The sequence below is a fragment of the Fistularia commersonii genome, chromosome 8, assembly GCF_037954325.1.
Source record: "Fistularia commersonii isolate RoL2024-O1a breed Wild chromosome 8, RoL_Fcom_v1.0, whole genome shotgun sequence".
Classification (NCBI taxonomy): domain Eukaryota; kingdom Metazoa; phylum Chordata; class Actinopteri; order Syngnathiformes; family Fistulariidae; genus Fistularia; species Fistularia commersonii.
This window is the reverse complement of record NC_141291.1, coordinates 10,066,419-10,085,835: the sequence shown is the minus strand read 5'-3', so window position 1 is coordinate 10,085,835 and position 19,417 is coordinate 10,066,419. Positions and strand designations below refer to the sequence as shown.

Sequence of the window (19,417 nt, the reverse complement as noted above, 5' to 3'; positions counted from 1 at the left end):
AACATATAGTAGCATGGCTATTGTCTGCAAATGCAAGGCTGAATAACCAGCCTTAACCTCCTAAGACCTGGTATTGACCTCCGTGGACATCACATTCTGGGTTGACTTCATTATGTTCTATTGAGATTCAGACTCAGTGATCCCTCATTTTTCTCAAAAAGAACATCCTATCAAAAGGTGATGTTTAGTTTTGAATGCTTATCAGGTCACAGTAAGGCCAAAGAGGAATTAAAATGTAAACCACAGAGCTTAGATCCTATGGGGGATGAGAATACATGGTTTAAGTTGGAAAAAATAAACAACTTGACAAAATATGAAGACTATGAAATCAATTAAATTACTTATTTGAATGACAGTTTAAATAATAAACTGGTCAAGCATCAGACCATAATGGCCAACTTTATGATTGAGCCATGAACATGGGAATACAGGAGTGTGCTTGTCATGTTTCTATGTCTGTTGTTATTTTGAGGTTTTTAATAATCCTTTTTTAGAGCACGATTTCCCTCTGAAACAATTCAACCAGAAAAAAATAAGTTATAAAGTCAGCATTTGGGATGAGGCTTTGAAGCAAATTGTGGTGACAATCACCAGAAACCATTCTTCACATCATACCCTCATTTGGAGCAGAACTCATTTCATCATTTCTGCACCACCTAATTGCCAAATGAAAATGAATGAACATAATACTCTGAGGCAAAGATAATTATGCCAAATAGGATTTTAATTACATTTAATTGAACAGAAATGCTATCTGATTGATATGTTCCCTTGTTTTTGTTTACCAAAATGGCTGAGGGTCATGAAGCATCACTCAATTTTGCAAGTCAATTTGCATGAAAAAAAAACATGCATGGCATTTTTCTGCTGTGTGCCAGAGGCTTGGATTAAATAAATCTTTTTGTGTTGGGCATGAATTGATTTTCTTTTGTAGTTATATTGCATACCTGTATTTAACAGAAACCTTAGCTTCGAACACTCCATCTCAATCCAAACATGACCCGATATGTGCCCCCGTCCAGACAAATACGTAACTGTAACATGCCCTCTATAGATGGATGTTTTGTTCCTGCACGTAGGCAGTGGGAGAAAGTTTTTTGTCAACAACTGTCTTATCGACGCAAAGCTGGGTCAGTCATGTTCTTGCAAAATATGTTTCCATAGCGCTATCAGTCACTGAGTATGGGTATGTCGTCTGGGCATTGAACCCTTTAATGATTCACATTATCTCCGGGTTATGTGCAGGGGTACAACAGGCAGTTCTGCACACTCCCTGCACGCCAGTCATATTTAATACTGACCTAAAGTTCAGCTCTTTCAAAAGGGTGTACCACTGAACTCATTTCCCTGAACACAGCTATTTAAAGGTATGTGTTCAGACAGGTATGAGACTGAGGAGGCATTGCAGATCTGTGAATCTTTGAGTATCTAAAGGCCGGGTTCAAATGTGGTCAACATATTTTGTCGCTGATTTTTTATTTATATATTCATTTCTGACAAAAAATATCTTGCAGAATTTTTAGTTAGCCTTCACAGAGCTGGAAGACTGCACTTTAGGAGCCTGTTCAACTTTTCCTGACAGGTTAGACAACTTATTATGTTTTTGTTACAACATTTTCTTGTCTATATTTTCTTTATTCCTGGGTTGCATTTATTGCTTTCACTTGCAAAATGTGTTGTTTGCATGGCAATGCAGTTACCAGCCAAGCAGCAGTTTGTGTCTGAGTGCACCTTATGCTTTACACCTTGTAGTTTAATGTTAACTGTTTAATTTAACAGTGCACTTTACAGTTTGACTTGCACTCATTATTTTGCTTATTTCATGTCACCGTGGGATTGTTTAGAAATGTCTTCTCGATTTCTCTGTATGCCCAGTACACGAGGAGAAATAGACAAAAAGCTGACTTGGACGCAGTCGGTTTGCACCAAACGTATTGGGTGGGTTTAGCAAATGCAAAGAGGGAATGCTTGGACATATTGCAGCGTGTCAAGATAACGTTTACATTTACATTTACATTTAATTAGAATCTGGAGGCAGCGAAACCAAAGTAATGCAGCACGGCTGCACGATGAAGAGCTACATTTAAATTACACATGTAAATTTATAATTGCACAAAGGTTGAGTTGATCAAATTCTCCAATGGCTGGCAATCTAAGTAGTCCGATGTGTGCCGCGGCCAATGGTGCCAGTTTCCAGTATAGTTTCTCCGGTCCCCCGCAGCCTGCAGCTCTGCGAGTCCGTCCGGTGCAAGGGGGCGGTGGGGTGGCCCTGACGTCATATCAGCCGCCGCGTGCTGATTGGCTGCCGAGTCTCACCCGACACAGCTGTGATTGTGTTCCGCAGGGGAAGCGGTCGTCCCTGGTATGAGCTCTATGCTGTGGAGTGAAACGGCGCCGAGTTTTTTTTCCTCTCTCTCTCTCTCCCTCTCTCCCTCCCTCTCTCTCTGTTAGTCTATGACCGATGATGTGAACAAACAACGTGACTGCAGTTCTTGTTGTGAAAAGCAGGGAAACGCGGCGGGGAGTTTTAATCAGTCGCTCAGAAGAGGGTCTCTGTCTCAGCCAGACACCGAAGACGTCTGGAGCTCAAGGTAAGGACCGGTGATAAGCAACACGTCACCACTTTTTAACGTGTTATTACGTTTATCTAATTAAATTTATTTACCCTACTTCTGGTTCCAGCGTGCCAAATGCCCAGACTTGAAGACCACTGCTGGAGCTGCTCCTGCGCATCAAGGGTGGAAACTCGGCATTCGTCGTCTGGCGCGACCTGGTTGGCATCCAAAGCTGAGGAAATGATGACCCTCATCACGTCTGTGATCGGCAACGTCTACGGCTCGCTGTATGACGTCCGGACGGCCAACCTGATCCGCCGGGGTCTTGTCCTCTTTACGGTTGGGGCTTTCCTCGCCCTGGTGCTTAACTTGCTCCAGATACAAAGGAACGTCACCCTCTTCCCGGAGGAGGTGATGGCAACTTTGTTTTCGTCCGCCTGGTGGATCCCGCCGTGCTGCGGCACCGGGGCCGGTGAGTGAGCGCTGTTCTCCGATTGAAATCGGTGAATAGTTTCGTTATAAATGGGTGTTCTGTTGCATTTTGGTGGTGGGGGGGGGTTCCTGGACCAACATAGCTGCTTGTCTGGGACAAAGGAATGCAGTGAGTGCAGGGGGTGTTTTACTGTGCCAGTTTTGATTTCTAAAACATTTAACTGAGGCAGGAGCTAGAATGGATGATGACAGGGCTTTGTTTTTATGGTCATCACATATGTACTCTTTTCAGGCCTCGCTAGTCTTTATGATTCTGTCTGGCGGTCAAGTTAAGGTAAACGGGGGGGAAAAAAGCTGTTTGTGATGACGTTGTGTATTCCTCCATTCTGATTGGCTACCACAGCCCTACACGAGGTGTGCTGTGTGCTCATTGGTTTGTGTAATAACGGGTGAGATGACGAGGAGGTCCCTTTAAGGACAGGAACCCGGAAGTGTGAAAAAGTGTGGGGAAAACAACAATCCGTGAGCATGAAGAGGTGCTATGACCTAGATTGTCTCTTTGCTGTCAGCATTTGCCAGCGTCACGTCAATACATGTTTAAGACTCAACGGTTCATTTAACTCGGTAATTAGTTTAGACTGAGAATTGTACTGTTTTCTTTTCCATTATTAAAAATTTAATCCTTTACTTTTGACAAAGGACGCTGTTAATGTTGTAGCTAATGTGTGGTTTGTAAAACCTCAACAGAGAAAAACAAATCTAATGCTGTTATTACTGCGTACCACTGCCGAAATTTGTTAGGTTGTTTTTTTTTAATCTTAAAAATCTTTAATCTTAAGCCCTGGGAATATACTCTTATTGACCCCATTTACAACACACACTCACAAATACAATCAACCCAAAATAGCACAGATAAAGTGTTGAGATTAGAATGGCTCAACATGTACATAACTTGCCTGTTTTCTTTTCTAAGAAATAAACCAAACAAAGTTACAACCAAAGCAAACCAGCGGGTGAAATACAGTACTACTTCATGCCTATATGGTGTAATTAAACATTTGAGTTTCCTTTGACATCAAAATAAGGTAAACAAGGTATAGATATTTCAGACAGTCAGTCAGGTCCCAGTAGCATGGATTTTCCATGCACAGTAAAACACAAGTAATGCTCAGAATGTACGCATTTCAATATGTTCACAGGAGGTCAACATTAAAAAGCATCTGTAAGGTAATATAAGGGGTAAAAAAATAAATGTCATAGAAGGCTGTTCATTCAAGCATGTTTATTTGTAGAATATGGAAGTGCTGAGCAAATGAGCCCACACAGCAGTTTTACTTGTCCTGCTCATCTTGTGAAATTTGGGTCTGCTTGTTTCCTGTTCCATAGCTGTTGTTGGCCTACTGTATCCCTGCCTTGACAGCCATTTGGGGGAGCCTCACAAGTTCAAGAGGGAGTGGGCCAGCGTCATGAGGTGTATTGCAGTGTTCGTCGGTATCAACCACGCCAGCGTTGTATCCTTTCACAATGTTCTTGTGTAATGTTGTCCTTAATCCAGGATGTGTGTGTAATAAATAGGATGTGCTACAAATGGATTTGGGCTGTATAAATATTTGAGGCAGTACTAACTCCACCATACTGTTTGACTTCATCCTCAACTTCCCAAATTGCAGAAACTAGATTTTGACAACAACGTGCAGCTCTCCCTCACCTTGGCAGCTCTGTCCTTGGGTCTGTGGTGGACTTTTGACCGTTCAAGGAGTGGCTTCGGTTTGGGCATCACCACTGCCTTCCTAGCTACTGCCTTCACACAGCTGCTGGTCTACAATGGAGTCTACCAGTACGTGAAACAAGTTCCTATGTTGTAAAATCCTACATATACTACTGAAGTTTTGACTTTTTAAGGCAAAACTAAAAAATAGAGTTTCACAGTTCAAGGAGATAAAGTATGAGGATGTGTTTGTTTACATCTATCTTGTATTTTCAATCATGTTGTGATACATAACCCATGAAATACTGATTGCTGTTTGCCTCTTGGAGGCCAATTACATTTCCCTCCTACCTGCTTCAGTGGCAAATTTCAAACACATAGCACAGAGAAAAGGGACTGCTGCCCACAGTAAGAGCTTAGGCTTTAAGGGAGCTGCTGTTCCTGCTGACTCTTAAAAGGTAGAATCACAGAGGGGGCATAATTATATTTCCAAGCATAGCTGCCTTTGTGTGATATCTACACCCTGAAGTGTCCTTTGCATTCGTGTAAAAGAAAAAATCTAAAAGATAATAAAACAGTGATTGCCTTATTATGATTCCAGGGAGTTCTTTTTTTGTTTTGGCGGTGGAAAAGGCAATTTTATTTCACAATTATACATCAGAACTCATATATGACATCATTTGCTTTTCAACATTAGGAACCATCACAAATGTTTTTTTTTCTCCTGCTTTTTCAGATATACGTCCCCGGATTTTTTGTATATCCGCTCCTGGCTCCCATGCATATTTTTCTCAGGTGGTGTTACTGTGGGAAACATAGGACGCCAACTTGCCATGGTAAGGAACCGGTCTTAGAAACTGCCTGTTTTCAATAGCCTGTGTTTACAGTCTATGGGATGTTGAATTTAAGTGAACATCTGATTAAAATGGTACATAAACATGCATCAAAAAGAAGCGATGAGACATTAAATGGTTTCATGAATATGAAAGTCAGCAGATCTCACCCAAATTGTGCCCTGTTGGAGATTCTGGATCCAGGTGTCAGACAGCACTTCCAACCATAGTCATCAAGACACCAATGATTGGATTTCTGCTGTAGGAATTTGAGACCAGTCCTCTATTGGAGATTTAGAGAATCACGGTTAACTTGCATTGAGACTTTAAGGTGTGTTACGGCGACTTAATAAAAAGCTTTTCAAAAAAGTTTCAAAGTGATGTACAAGATCACAAAAGTTAACTAAAGTGAATTCAATTGTTTACAATGCCCCAAAGTATCCTACTCAAAACTTTACATCTTGCCTGCCTTTAAAAGCTGGATCTCCATTTTTTTTTTTGTTTATCAAGAAAAAAAAAATAAACCAACCTGAGATTATCTTGGCCACATGACTGGCTGACCCAGATGTCAAGAATAATTTCTTGCACAAACGGTACAAGTCAACAAGTAGTAAGACCATTAAATTCTGAAAGCGGGGTGTATTTAACATGATCTGTAGCTCATGTCTTACTCTGAATGCTTTTAATAGTGTATGAGGAAGGATTCTCATTGGTTCAAAATCATGCACACAAAATCCCAGCATCTGAAGTTAGCCCACACCGTGTCCTTTCCCCTGGACCTTTAAGATCACTACTAATTAAGATTGTTTACTTCCTCAACTTTTGACTGTTTTAATCGTGTTTTCTTTCAAACATTATTTCCATGCAGCAACCTAGGTTGCTATGGCAACTTTCATTGTGGAATGAGCCGACTTTAACTTCATCTTGTATTTTTTTCTCAACCAACAGAGACAATGAGCTTTTGCTTTAAAAGTTTACTTTTAACTGACCTACAGAAACACAGCCTAAAGACTTTAAAGTTAGAGAAAAATCCCTTCATGGGTTTTATTGATCCAGAGAATATTACCGCAGACCTCAAAAACTCCAGAATGACCTTAGTCTATATTCAACCTTATGACCAATGAGCATCCTAATTTTTTTGTGTTAAAATGTCCAATGCTGAGTTAGTCTTGTTGTACTTTTAAAATGGTTACAGTTAATGATCAGCTATCTACGTTGAAATTAAGCACCAACTATTTCTGTAATCAATCTGTCAGTTTGAGTCTTATCTTGAGAAACACAAGTCTTAATTCTGTTATCTCAGTAAATAATCACTTAATGTTTTCTTTCCATTTATAACATTAAAGTGAATATCATTGGGTTGTGATTTGAGGCCATAATATTGGATTTTGGGAAGCTCTGGTCATGTTCTAGCATTTTATATACAACTCAATTAATTTTCTGTTTGCTTACAGGATTGTGTGGTAAGAGACATTTAAAGACATAATGTCAATGGTGCTAGGGGACTCATTAATATCAGAGTTCAGGATATTTACAACTTGAAAGGTGATGGAATACTGAACATAAACTCAGATGAGGTAGTGGGAGTCAGCTGGCCTGGAAGACTCGCCTGGCAGACGATGTTCCGCTGTGTGAAATGTTGTTTCCAAGCTCCCCTCCAATTCACTGCTGGAGCCTGAGATATAAACGATAAGCCTGATTTTTCACAGCCATAATTTCATCCTCTGTATTTTTCTGTCTAAAACACAGCACACACAAGTGCAACCAGTCCAAAATAACAGTGTGATATGTTTTGTTTTCCTTTTTCTGAAGCCTTACATTTTTTATCCCGCTTTTGCCTCTCTGCTTAAGGGTTGAGGTTAGATATTTGTTAGATCTGCACTGTTTGGTCTTCCCTATTTTTGATATCGGTAGAAATGTGAAAATCCAACCCATGTGCCCCAGGCACAAGAGAATTGTCATTAATACTTTCGAAAGCTCATTAAGTTCCGAGAAAGGGCACAAAATAGATTTGGTCTATCAGAAAAAAGGTCATCCTGCGTAATCTTAATCCAGAGAATTGTGTTGAGGTTACCAAGATTAGCACAGATCTTTCCGTCACCCCATTTTTCTTTGCCGTGTTTCTGCCAGCCTCAGACAGTAAGACTCAACGTGAAAGTGAGAACTTTTACAGGAAATGTATTTTGTTTGAACAGCACCTAAATTCTTGGATACTGGCAGTGCCCTGTTTTGGCAATCTCATTCTAAGCTGCCAAATGACTTGTAATACTTAAGTGTAGTACAAGATATCCTTGATCTTTATCTAGTTAGTGATTCCTAATGTCCATTTTATCTCATTTGTGGGTAAACGCTGATTTGATGATGAAATGACGATGCTTTGAAATCTTACGGCCACGGTTGGGTTTCAGCTTAGATATCGACTCTCGGCGCAGTGTGTCACTCAAGATTTATCAGCATCATCTCTCAATATGTGTATCTGTCGAAGAGAAAATTATGTCTTCAAAAGACGGCTGACAACAAGAGCAATGATGATTGTCAAATGGTTCAGAGTAGTGCAAAGTGCGGCGCCCCCCCATAATTATCCCATCAAGTCAGCTTTTGATGTCTTCATTAAGCCTCTGCCCAGAAGCCTCACCTCATTCTGTCTGTAAAGTAAGAATCCCGTCAGTCCCTCAGTTTGACTCAGTGAAAGCGTGAAAGCAGATTAAGAGCTGTTGTTTTTCACAGTCGTGGCAAGACACAGAGCCAGTCAGAACTCGGCTGACCAGCGGGTCATTTGCTACTTGTTGTTTTTGTTTGTGATGAGGTCTGGAATGTTGGCACAAGTCAGCGCTCGTTTCTGTTTCGCCTTCTTTTCCTCCAGTGGTTTGTTTATCATCAGACGGAACCCAACGTTTTTTTTTTTTCAGTTGCTTTGCTCGTTTTTTTGTTTTTGGCTTTTACTTCTTTTCAGGATTTAAGCCAGTTACGGGGAGACAACAGTATTATCCATGCAGAATAAAAGACGCTTTTTTCTCTCTACCGCTTGTTGGATCTGGTTTAAAGCGGAATTAACTTATTTTTGACCAGTTTATAGTCCCAGAAATTCATGGGCACTACGTTTTAATGAGCAGACCCTTGAAAGCATAATGTCTCAATCTCACATGTGTTTTGTTGAGTGACCAGATAAGCAGTTTGTCATGGCTCAAATAGGTCTTCCTTCCCTCCTTTGTATGAAATATTTAGTTTTTATCTACAGAGTTTTTATGAAGAGGAAAAAAAGGTGGGGCAGGAAGTGGAAGAAAATATTTGTTTTGACACTTGACTTGGCCTGTATGAAACTTAACTGGAAAAAACAACATTTTTTCAGGTCACTTGCAGTCTACAGGAAAATAAAGGCAGTACGCTCAGTGTATATCTGCGAAATGTGTGTGGCTGTTAGAAATACTTTTGAACCTGAACATCACATGTGAGCTAAACATCAGCTCTTGCCATAAAGCTCATCCATTTTCAGTATGTAAAGCACCTTTAACAGTTTAACTGCAGAACACTGTATTGCATTCAAAAGAAAAATCAATTAACGGCCATGTTCTTTTTTTCCCTCCAGGGTTGTGTGGAGAAACCTCACAATGACTGAGTGGTGATCTACAGAACAGTAGAAGAGCAGAAAACCAGGTGGACAACCAACATTAACATGGAGAAAAAGACTCATCCTTTGTATTCATAACAAAGTGCTGTTCGGGAAAAAGAGCCCTCATCTAATGTGCCATGTCCTCTGCACCTCATTGTGGCCAAACTGCCTATCCCTCCCACTTCTATTGTCCTCCTTTTAAGGCATCCTTCACACTAGATGGGAGGGCAGTGTTTCCCATTTTGGCCTTTTCTTTTTCATCTCAACAGTAAGCTGGTTTGAATTTTTGAAATCAGAAACCTGGCCATGCATCTTCCTGTTGTTTGTGTATATATGTACAACGTGTGTGTTTGTTTGTCCGCACTTGCACATGTATCTGCTTGAGTGTGGATGATCTGAGCAGGGAAGACATGAGAGGGTATTATAATGTATTTTAATTTTCACTTTGCTTTTTTTTTGTTTGTTTTTTTCATTAGTTTGGACATAGTATGATCAAAGGGAATTGTTTTATGAAGTGAGCAAAAAAGGTTTCCACTCACACTGAAATGTATCACGAGGCCTCAGCTTTCCTTGGGGCACAGGGAAGATGTACTTTATGATCCCAATCAAACCAAATTAAGTATTTATTTTTTATTGAAAGACCCAAACCAAATATATCAAGTGCAGTGAATGAATGATAGCTCCCATTATTAAGCAATTATCCCACAGCCTCTGCAGGAATGGAGAGACAAGAAATATGTTTAGATGTGCCAATTACTACCAATTTCTACTGATTGATATTCACTTGTACATATGAGAAGATGTACTGCCGGTAGTGAGACATTTGGAGGGGAAAATGCAGACTGCTTAAGTTTTTCCACAAGGCATGAATTATTAATTAGATTGACAGCTATTCTCAGAAAAAAAAAAGTTCTCTTAAACCTGCAGTATGTTTTGTTGTTTGCTGTTAAGTTTCAGACCCATAAACTCTTCCAAGTTGACTGTTCGGAAGAAGAATAGTACACTCTTAAGCAGAGGGTTTTAGTTGTTTGTTTTTTTTAACACAAAACGAGAGCTACCACAATGGGTCCTGTTTTGAAAGAATGTAAACGGAGCTTAATAGGGTTTTGCTGTGATGCCTGTTGAAAATACTTTTCCAATGCATCTTTCACCTCATGAACTGGTGTTTTAATGTCTTGTGCGATGCCCATGAGTCCCATCAAGACAATATGCTATATTTGTGAGCTGTTCCCACTTTGAATTGTTTGTTTAAAACTAGCAAAAAGAGAGAGGAGAAAAATAGAAAACTAGTTTGAAATACCAACAGGGAGGGCAGGACATGGACAGGACTACAGCCTCAAAGATTTGCAATCTGTGATTGCCTATGTATCATAAAATGTAGTGCTTTTGTCACTATAACAGTTGAGTTTTATCATTTGTACAAATATACGACACTGTTGCTTGTATGTTTGAAGACATGCCTATGTAATCAGACACTCGTTACTCTACCAGACCCACAGTATGTTAGTGTTAGGGGTCTACAGGTTCAAGTGCAATCAGTATACGTGAGCTGATTTTTTTTTTCCCTTATTTATTCTTATACCTGACAATGGCTTCAAAATTATGTTTTAAATATATGCAGTGTGGATATTTTAAGAAAAAAAGCAATAACATCTTTGTTTTTTTTTTGTGAACAAGATTCCTTTCACAGATCACTTGCCTCTCATCAGAGAGAAATTTAGAAAACATGAAAAATGCAGTGTGTCAAACTTGTCGAATCTGACTCCGTAGCATCATCTAAAGAAACCTCATTTATTTTTTTAAACATTTTGTGGCAGAGCAGAGTCTGGATCTGCCTACATTCAGGTGTGTTGAACTGAAGAAGCTTTATTTTGTTTGAGGTGGTGAAGCACCTTTTTCATTTCAGTGTTTTAGAACCTCTGTGTGTCTGATATTTCAGCTGTGTATCGTTTTGCTACCTTGGATTTAAGTGACAAATAAAAAAATACCTGATATTGCCATCGATGGAGATTTATTATTCAAAGCTGTCTGTTTGGTTTGTCCTACAATGCCGGATTTGAACACCTAAGTAGACTGTGGACACGGCTGATCTCCAGAAGGATAATAAAATGCAACTAAGAACTCAAATGTAACCATTTGAACCTCGTACCAAATTCAAGTGAGTCTCAGTCATCCTGTATTTAATCACGAGACACCAGCCTAATTAGACGTCTCAGCAGACGCAAAGAAAAATAGCCCTCGGTTTTTATCTTGGTGTCAAATACAGCGGCAGCTCAATCGGACCAGAGCTTTCTACACCCGTGATGATTGCCCTTGTTGTATCTGCTGTCAGGGCCGGGCTGAATAGACGAAGACACTCTTTTGTCTGGGGTCTCTGTCAGTCTCCAGACCCATTATAATGTCTTCGGCTGAATCTTGTGAGAGCCCCCACCCCACCCCCTTGAAAAACATCCCAGTCCAACCCCACCCTTGTGTGTCAGTGGGGATCAGGAGGAACTGGTCCCCCTCCCCCACTGTCTTCCCCCTTACTCAACATGCCTTTCTGGAGGGCAGACTTCTATTTATACCTTGCGGGGGACTGACAGTTAACCTTTTGCACTGGGGGAAATTTCTGGGAGTGGGGCCAATGTCTGTAGGCTATTCTGAATCACCCCACCCTCTGGAAAGCTCTCTCCACATCCATCTATCCATCTTTCCGTCCATCCAGCGCCACACGCCACTTCTCTTCTCTCAGTCCCCTCCTATTCTCAGACAAAATAACTGGCCAGATTTCAACCTCCTTTCATTTCCAGGCACAGCAAACAGAAAGACTCCATTAGAGTAGCCCCTTATTGCCAAAGAACCCTGTCTCTATCCGTCTTCTGCCTGTCCTCTCTTTCTGTATCTGGACCCATCTCATCTATTGATTTCTGTCATCTATAGGTTCAAACCGTTTAGTTCCAGCAGCATCACCTTGAGCTCTGAGACTTCGACTGTCATTTGTACTTCTGTTATTCAGCCTCAATTTTGGCACGGTGCATAAGTGCTGTTGTAAAACAAACAGTGTGCATTAGACAAGACGATTTTATTATTCCTTTGTCTTTCATAAAAACAGGTAGAGAGATGAGACGACCGGGTCAGATGAGATGAAGTGAGAGTTGATGCACAAATGAACACATAAGAAGAATTTCAATAACAATATCCAGCAAGTAGTTGAATTTCCTGCTTATTCAGATTGTGTAGGTATAATGAGACCAGAATTTTTTAAATGAATTTAAATACAAAGATTCATCCATGGAATTGGAAAAGGTATACCTGCTATGGAAAAAAATGCAAAAAGACAAAATTTAGATATATGATACACCCGCATTTTCATAGCAATAATTAGATAATCATAAAATAACTGATAATGAAATAATATAATTGCCTCAAACGCCGGCTGAAGAAAAGTACCCACAATACAATCGCTATGACATTCCCAATATCGTGTTTGTCATTGCAGTTTTTTCAATTAAATTTTTGGTTGACATCCCACTCCGGTTTGGCCTCTTAATTGACAAATCCAGCAGTTTGCTGTTTGCAGACTGCTGGACCTCGGGGCCCCACAGCGGCCCCTCAGGTTGACTAAGCCGGTGGCCTCCCTCTCTCCCCAAGTCTCTCTGCCAGACACTTCCTGACTTCCAGGAGCTGCTGTCACCTCACTCCGCCTGTCGTACACATTACAGGTCTCTCAGGTGCTGTTACACCGACATCTTGACAAGCGTTTGCTTTGATTCATCCGGCTCTAAACTGATGTTTGCTGATTCCGGGCCGGATTGAGTTGAAACTAAACAAGTTGTTTTGATGTTGAAAAGTTAAATGCATGCATCAGCCTGGTGGAGAGGTGCGTTGAAGAGCTGAGGGTAGAGGGAAATACACTGGGGGGGTAAATGATGCAGCGAAATGGGGGGGTGGAGGTTACCTTGCCATTTACTCTGCAGTGATGGTTTTTGTTACCACCAGATGACAGTATTTATCCTCCAAGGTTGTCTGGATGTTATTATCATGACATCTGTGGACCCCTAGTGGTTGGATGAAGAATGTCCTGGAGAACAAGAATCAGAAATGCAACAGATATAAACGCTCCTGTGGATCCTGTTTCTTTTGAAGGACCCAAGACAGAAGACATAGCTGCCATAAAAACAGATAAAGAATCACAGATAACAATATAAGGTGTTTTCATGGGGAACGCAAAAGAAGGGAAAAAACTTTCCAAATATTTTGGGGGAAAAACATTTATGAACATTACAAAATAAATTAGATTCAAGGGAATTATTTATTAAACAGTTAGTGGAATTTTATTCGTGGAATATTTATCTCACTGCGGAGTCACATGCATGATAGAAAAGGTCAATGAAATGGATTGAGTTTGTGGAGAAAATCATTGCACTCCCCTTATTTTCTCTGCCAAAAGGTCTTCAGTAGCATTAATGTCCTGCTTTCTGTGAAATATAATGAAAGACTGCGTGTGTGTGGGTGTGTGTGTGTGTGCCGTTTAGGTCTACTGAGTCTTCATTACTCCAGAGCTGGTCCACTCTGTCCTCTGCCCTCGCTCATTGCCTCTCTCTGTGCTGGGCCAGGAATAATGAATTACAGTGGATGCCATGGGGGGGCTGAGTGAGTGGCTCAGAACTGGACTCCATTTTAGTTTGAATTACCACTCAGATCCCATTCAATTGCACTTTCGGGCTGCTTTCCTCATTCCGGTCAGAGGGTAAATTGATCTGCTCGCACCATTTCTTCATTTACTTATTTAAGGAGCTATAATTCGAGGTTTTTGGTGTGTGTGTTTTTTTTAATTGCCATCCATGCGGCGCTCTGAGCCATATCACAGCATAATCACAGCAAACAAAAGCAAACTATGCACTTAATAAAAAAACACAAGGCGTGCACGCAAAATCACCTTTAACGGTGTAAACAACAGCTCATATCACAGTGGGATTTATCATTTCAGTCAGCGTGTTCAGCTTGGTATGCCGATTCCACGCCTTTCTCTGTAGGACAATAATAAAATGACAGCATAAACCTCAGATGATGGCACATTATGCATGCCATCCAAACAAATCCTTCCCAGTGTAAATTAAACACACTCGGTGCTTCTTACAGCCCAGATCAGACTCTGTAAATCAACCAGGGTAATAATAAGTGAATAAAGGTAATGGAATAAATCAAAGGGAGCAATGCCACCGCAGGATTTAACCTGAGCTCAGGGAACTACACATTATCGTGTAAAAACTCACAAACAGGCAGCAGGTTGCATGAATCTAATGAAGTATTTAAACATCCCCTCCACGTGTGCATGAAGTAAAGCATAAATACTCAATAAATGCTATCATTTATGTTCAAAACATTAAAATGTCATCTACACCCGCCCTGTCATTAACAACACAGGACTGTATAAATATCAAAATAACGGTCATTACATAATTTAGTCAGTGGACTCAAGATGTCTCCTACTTCAATGTTAAGTCATATTTGTAATGTAATATTTGTTATTTTTTCATGTAATTATGTGTTAAGAAATGGGTTTATATTTGGTCTCTGATAGGTTTCGACTCTTTGCGTTGACACCTGTTGTATGAATCTTATACAAAAATCAAAATCTATTTTTACAAAAATTAAATTCGTTATTTGTGGACAGCAGCAGCTAAATTTGGAGGGGATAACCTTATGTCCTTCGGCGGCCTAGATTTCCCAGCGCTGGGGGGTAAAAGCAACTCAGGTGCGTGGAGGTGAAAGGGACCCCGCCGCCCATGGTGCGTTCACGGGGGGTCAGCACTATTTTAGAGAGTAAAAATCCACGCGGGACGCAATACCACACAGGGAGCAGGGGGTCGTATGTCCACCCGGGAGGGAGCAGCCTCCTCCCGCTATAATTAAAGTTGCAAACTGGACCCAGAGACAAAACTAATTGTTGCTCTCAACTGGAACGTAAAAGAGGAGAAAAAAATCGCATTTTATTGAAAGCGCACTTTGACTCTGTTTAGTGCGTCTATCACAATGTTGAATTCGATATACACGATGAAAACGTGCATGTTTTACTATAGTGTGTGTTTTAAATTTTTCAAATACATTCCGGAGATATTTGAGAGGAAGAAAAAAAAAATGAAGCATAAATCTTTTTTGTGTCTTTCGCTGCCACCTGCTCTCCTGCAGAACAAGTGCTCCTTCACACCTGTCCCACTCCCACTTGCCCCCCCACCACCCCACCCCACCCGCGACCCGCACTCAAAAGGGTGACAGGTGCACAAGGCACCCAAATCACGACAAACACGTGGACGTGGAGTGGGGGGGGGGGGAGAGGAGCGACCCACTTGTAGGCTGATGCGGGCTACGTTTTGCATTATGACCCCAATTCATTCAAAAATCCCCCCCAAAAACTGTGCAGAATTAAAGTGTGCGCCCCCCTCCGGAAATAGCCTCCGCCACTTGTACGTCGTAACCAGGTGACCGCAGGAGAACCACGACAACCAATCAGAGGACGCCCTGAATCTGCGACGCACCTGAGCTCGTACCTGGGGATAAAGTATTTTTCTCATTGTTTTTGTTTTGTTTCACTTCCTCCTTTGCTTTAGGTCGCTCTGAAACCACTTCCGCCAGATGCACTGCATTGAACACTAACTTTGGGATGATTGTGTGTGATTTTCAAATTAGTCACTGTATTTCAAACTTCAATTTCCTAGATTATTATTACACGTTTTATGTCTGCCTCACTACGAAAGGGATAACTTTCCATCTGCTATTCAAAGCTGCTACGTTTATTTATTCCACCCACAGGCCTCAACCTTTTTCGCAATAAAAGATTTGGGGAATTTCACAAATCGACGACCTCGCGTTGTGTTTGCTCTCAAATAGCCTTGGAATTATTTTATTAAGTAGTTTAAAAACACTCTCACACACACACACATACACTATGATAAATACTCACAACACTTTGATAAATACTCACATTTAAAAAATACACCCCTCAAGTCAGCTGCTTGCTTTTAAAAGGAGCAGTAAGTTTAAAAGTGCAATCGTCCTTTACAATGGACGCGTTTTCCTCTTATTAGAGACGCACTCGGGAGTTTGTTATTCGCAAGTCGCGCATTCAATTACCCTTCATCCAATTTAGCGGAGGCCTTAATTGCGCACAGGGTGGTGCGCTTGTTTTGCGCTAAGCTGCGTTCGAGGTTTCTGTGGAGAAATGGGAGCCGCTCCTTAAGAACAATCCCAATTCAAATGAGACTTATCTACGCCAGACCGATCAGGCGGATTAACGCTTATTAAAACCTATAAAAGGGGCCTTAAAAATGGCGAGCGTTCCGAAGCCCCAAAGTCCACGGCGGTGTGTCTCCGGAGGCTCCGCCCGCGTAAACACACGCACACGGCGGGGGGAAATAGACATCATCCACGTAGTGGTGGATAAAGCTCCATCGATATAAACATTAATAAACTCATTAGACAAACGGGCTTCGAGGAAGCGCCTCCTCACCACGTGGTTCCTCCAACATAAAAACACGTTGAAATTCATGAACGGTTTGTTTAGTAAGTTAGGACCGAATGATATAAGTAACTATCAAAAATATTTTTTCCGTCGAATCAAAAGAGCTTAATCGCTGTGAAACAAAGGAAACAACCGAATGATGTCGATTCAATTTAATTAGTCGAGTTTTATTGCTGTTTTGTTTTAACTTCCGGCCAGCTTCCGGTCTTTGCTGACAGTTGGATAAATAATAACAATAACCGTAGAATTAAAACAGAGGGGCAGCAAGCACAAACACATCTATAACACGACGCGCACTCACACACACACACACACACACACACACACACACACACACACACACACACACACACACGCCATACGGGGTCATCAAACAGGAGCGAAGTGCTTTGAGATTAAAAAAAAAGAAAAGAAAAAAAAAAGCCACAGGAAGCTGGAGGATTTGGTTCGACCCCTGCACGGTGACAGGGCTGATATCTCAGACACCCCCCGCCACACACACCACCCCTCCCCTCTACATTCTGGAAGGGGGGGGGGCGTGTGTGTGTGGGGGGGGATAGGGGTGCATCTGCAGAGGTCCCGCCGCCCTCTGATCTGTGAGCTGGCACACATCACGGCGTCCATTCACAAATCCTCCTTGTGCGCGCCACCTTTTGTAGTACTCCATAGTTGCTGAGCGCCGGTGACGTGTAAGACAATCCTACCAAGGAAAATACAGGGCGGGGGGCGGGGGAGTGGGGGGGGGGGGGTACAGGAACTCAAGGACAGGGCACATGCGCACTATAAGCGCGATGTATCGTAGTAGTGGGAGGGGTGCGTCTGCGCGATTGCGTATGCGTGTATGTGTCTGTGCATAGTGTGTGTGTGTATGTGTAGTTATAAGTGAATATGAGCTGGGTTTATGGGATGCATACCGTGGCAGACACCAAACTCGCACTCGCACCCGCGGCCCAGAAAAATACCTGAGCTCCCCGCAGCAGAGGAAAAGGAGGAAGAGGAGACGCGCCGGTGCGTTTTGACGCAAACCGGAGAAGAATCCTCACGCATTCACTATTTAGTAGAAGCTGACAGACATGACGTGCAGGATAATCAATACTTCCTGCTCCTCTGAACAAGAACAGAATAAATTCATGGCAAATGGAAAACCATCCCATTCCCTGTTTTTTTTTTCATTTATTTATTTTTTAATTTAAACCACCGCGCTCTCTTCGACGTCGGATTTTGGTTTCAGAGCGCCGACGCGCCGCACCGGGACGTTGCCAAATAACTAATGCCAATCGATAATTATCGATCACAACATGGTCACGTGAACTTTATGATACAAATTAGAGCAAACAACGCCTGAGCTCGAGCCCCGTGCACGTCGGGAAATTAAAAAAAAAAGAAGGTGAAATAAAAAAAAAAAAAAAACAAGGCATGGACGGGTACGCTTTCAGCGGAAATTCAAGGATGTTTTGGGAAAAATTAATCAAGGAAATTAGGTATTTGGGGGAAATTGAAAAAAAATATACAAATAATCTGCTTTTATGGTGCAGTTTAATGTTTTACATTGCAATAATACATATTTTACGATAATAAAAGCTGGGGAAATGGCAGTACACGTTCAGTTCATTGCGCCCGTAAAAACAAGTCTGGAAGTCAAATGAGCCTGGTAGGTATTACAGAATATATTGTTTAAAAGTTAACATGTATAATTTTTCTGTCCTCGCGATTCTCACAGCAAGTGAATAAGAAAAGGGGAAAAAAAATAAAAATAAAAAATAAAAATATAGAAGAAAAAAATCAGCCAGCAGGTTTGAAATAACAGGAAGCTGCGATATACAAGAATTCAGCTCCAAAATCCGAAAACAAGGAGAACACGGTCCGAAATGTCGAACCACCAACTTTAACCGGATGGAGGTGGGGGTTCGGTTCTGGGGGCGGGGGGCAAGTCCTGCACTCGCAGGGAAGGGGGTGGTGAGTGTTTATCTTATTTCTATATTTTGAATAAATAAACCAACGCTTGATCAACTATTCAAGCTGGAAGAGGCGGATCCTGACGTGGTGGACGGGTGAGGGGGGCAAAGGTTGGGGTGGGGGTTGAGATAATGTGTCATATCTCGGCCGGGAAATTGTAGTTTGTGTTTTTGTTTATCATTCCCTTTCTTTCTTTCTGATTACAAGTCAACGCGGCCACTTTATTATGGACCCGGAAGTGGAGAATGTGCCATCCCCGATTTGATCTGTTTTGTTTAGTTTTGTTTTGTTTTGTTTCTCTCTCCCTCGCTCCCCTCCGCGGGGTTAGAGGCCAAGCCCGGGCGGCAGCGGCCTGTCTGCGACTCCATTGTCCGTTTGCTCCACATTCATCTCAGCTTCCCCTCACAGGCGAGAAACAATCGCGGTGTGAGAGTGGACCCGTCTCATTACACCTTCCACTTCCACATTTCCCCCCCTCCAGCCCGGGGAGCCCCGGGGGTTGGCCCCCGCCGCCCGGGAGGATGGGGGTCCAGGTAGACAGATTTAGGATATCACTTCTTTATATCTATCCCTATGTATATATCTAATTTTTATTTCTGGATCTCGTTTTTGGATGTGTGTGCGCAATTTGCGGGAAAGAGTGCTCATATTTTACAAGTCGAGGAAGGGGGTTTCTTGCAGACAAGAAAAAGGGCACGGGTTTTTACACATGGGCTAAACAAACCAAAATAGAAGTTCAGGCTGCAGAACCCCCTTCCTCGGCCCCTCCCCAAAAAATAGAAATACAAATATCACGAGTACAAAGCTCTTCACTCACGA

At 41.7% G+C, this 19,417-nt stretch overlaps 1 protein-coding gene and 1 long non-coding RNA gene across 19 annotated transcripts in view; one reads left to right on the top strand and one right to left on the bottom strand.

Annotated features, from left to right (window-relative positions):
* Positions 1-1,139: 1,139 nt before the first annotated feature.
* insig1 (insulin induced gene 1) lies at positions 1,140-11,138 on the top strand. 17 transcript variants are annotated; one of them, XR_015106508.1, is made up of 10 exons: positions 1,230-1,367; positions 1,515-1,582; positions 2,222-2,362; positions 2,563-2,591; positions 2,683-3,027; positions 4,374-4,498; positions 4,658-4,824; positions 5,432-5,531; positions 8,878-9,020; positions 9,115-11,138. XR_015106508.1 is itself a non-coding variant. In XM_086151081.1 (9 exons), exons 5-9 carry the CDS (start codon positions 2,691-2,693, stop codon positions 9,142-9,144), a joined length of 759 nt encoding a protein of 252 aa, XP_086007207.1. In that variant the 5' UTR covers positions 1,230-1,367; positions 1,515-1,582; positions 2,222-2,362; positions 2,509-2,591; positions 2,683-2,690; the 3' UTR covers positions 9,145-11,138. The 17 variants fall into 17 exon arrangements, 8 of the variants coding, with proteins under 8 accessions (XP_086007212.1, XP_086007205.1, XP_086007210.1 ...); XR_015106505.1 differs by having other exon boundaries at positions 2,509-2,591; XR_015106506.1 differs by having other exon boundaries at positions 2,506-2,591.
* LOC147231882 (uncharacterized) overlaps positions 5,304-19,417 on the bottom strand; it is a 43,936-nt gene continuing 29,822 nt past the window's right edge. Inside the window, exons 4-5 of one of the 2 annotated variants that reach the window (XR_015106514.1) lie at positions 13,079-13,201; positions 5,304-8,004 (exon numbers count right to left, since the gene is read on the bottom strand). This is a non-coding gene — a long non-coding RNA (uncharacterized LOC147231882). Of the gene's footprint in view, positions 13,202-19,417 lie in introns of both variants that reach the window. The other variant, XR_015106513.1, reaches the window with a different exon arrangement.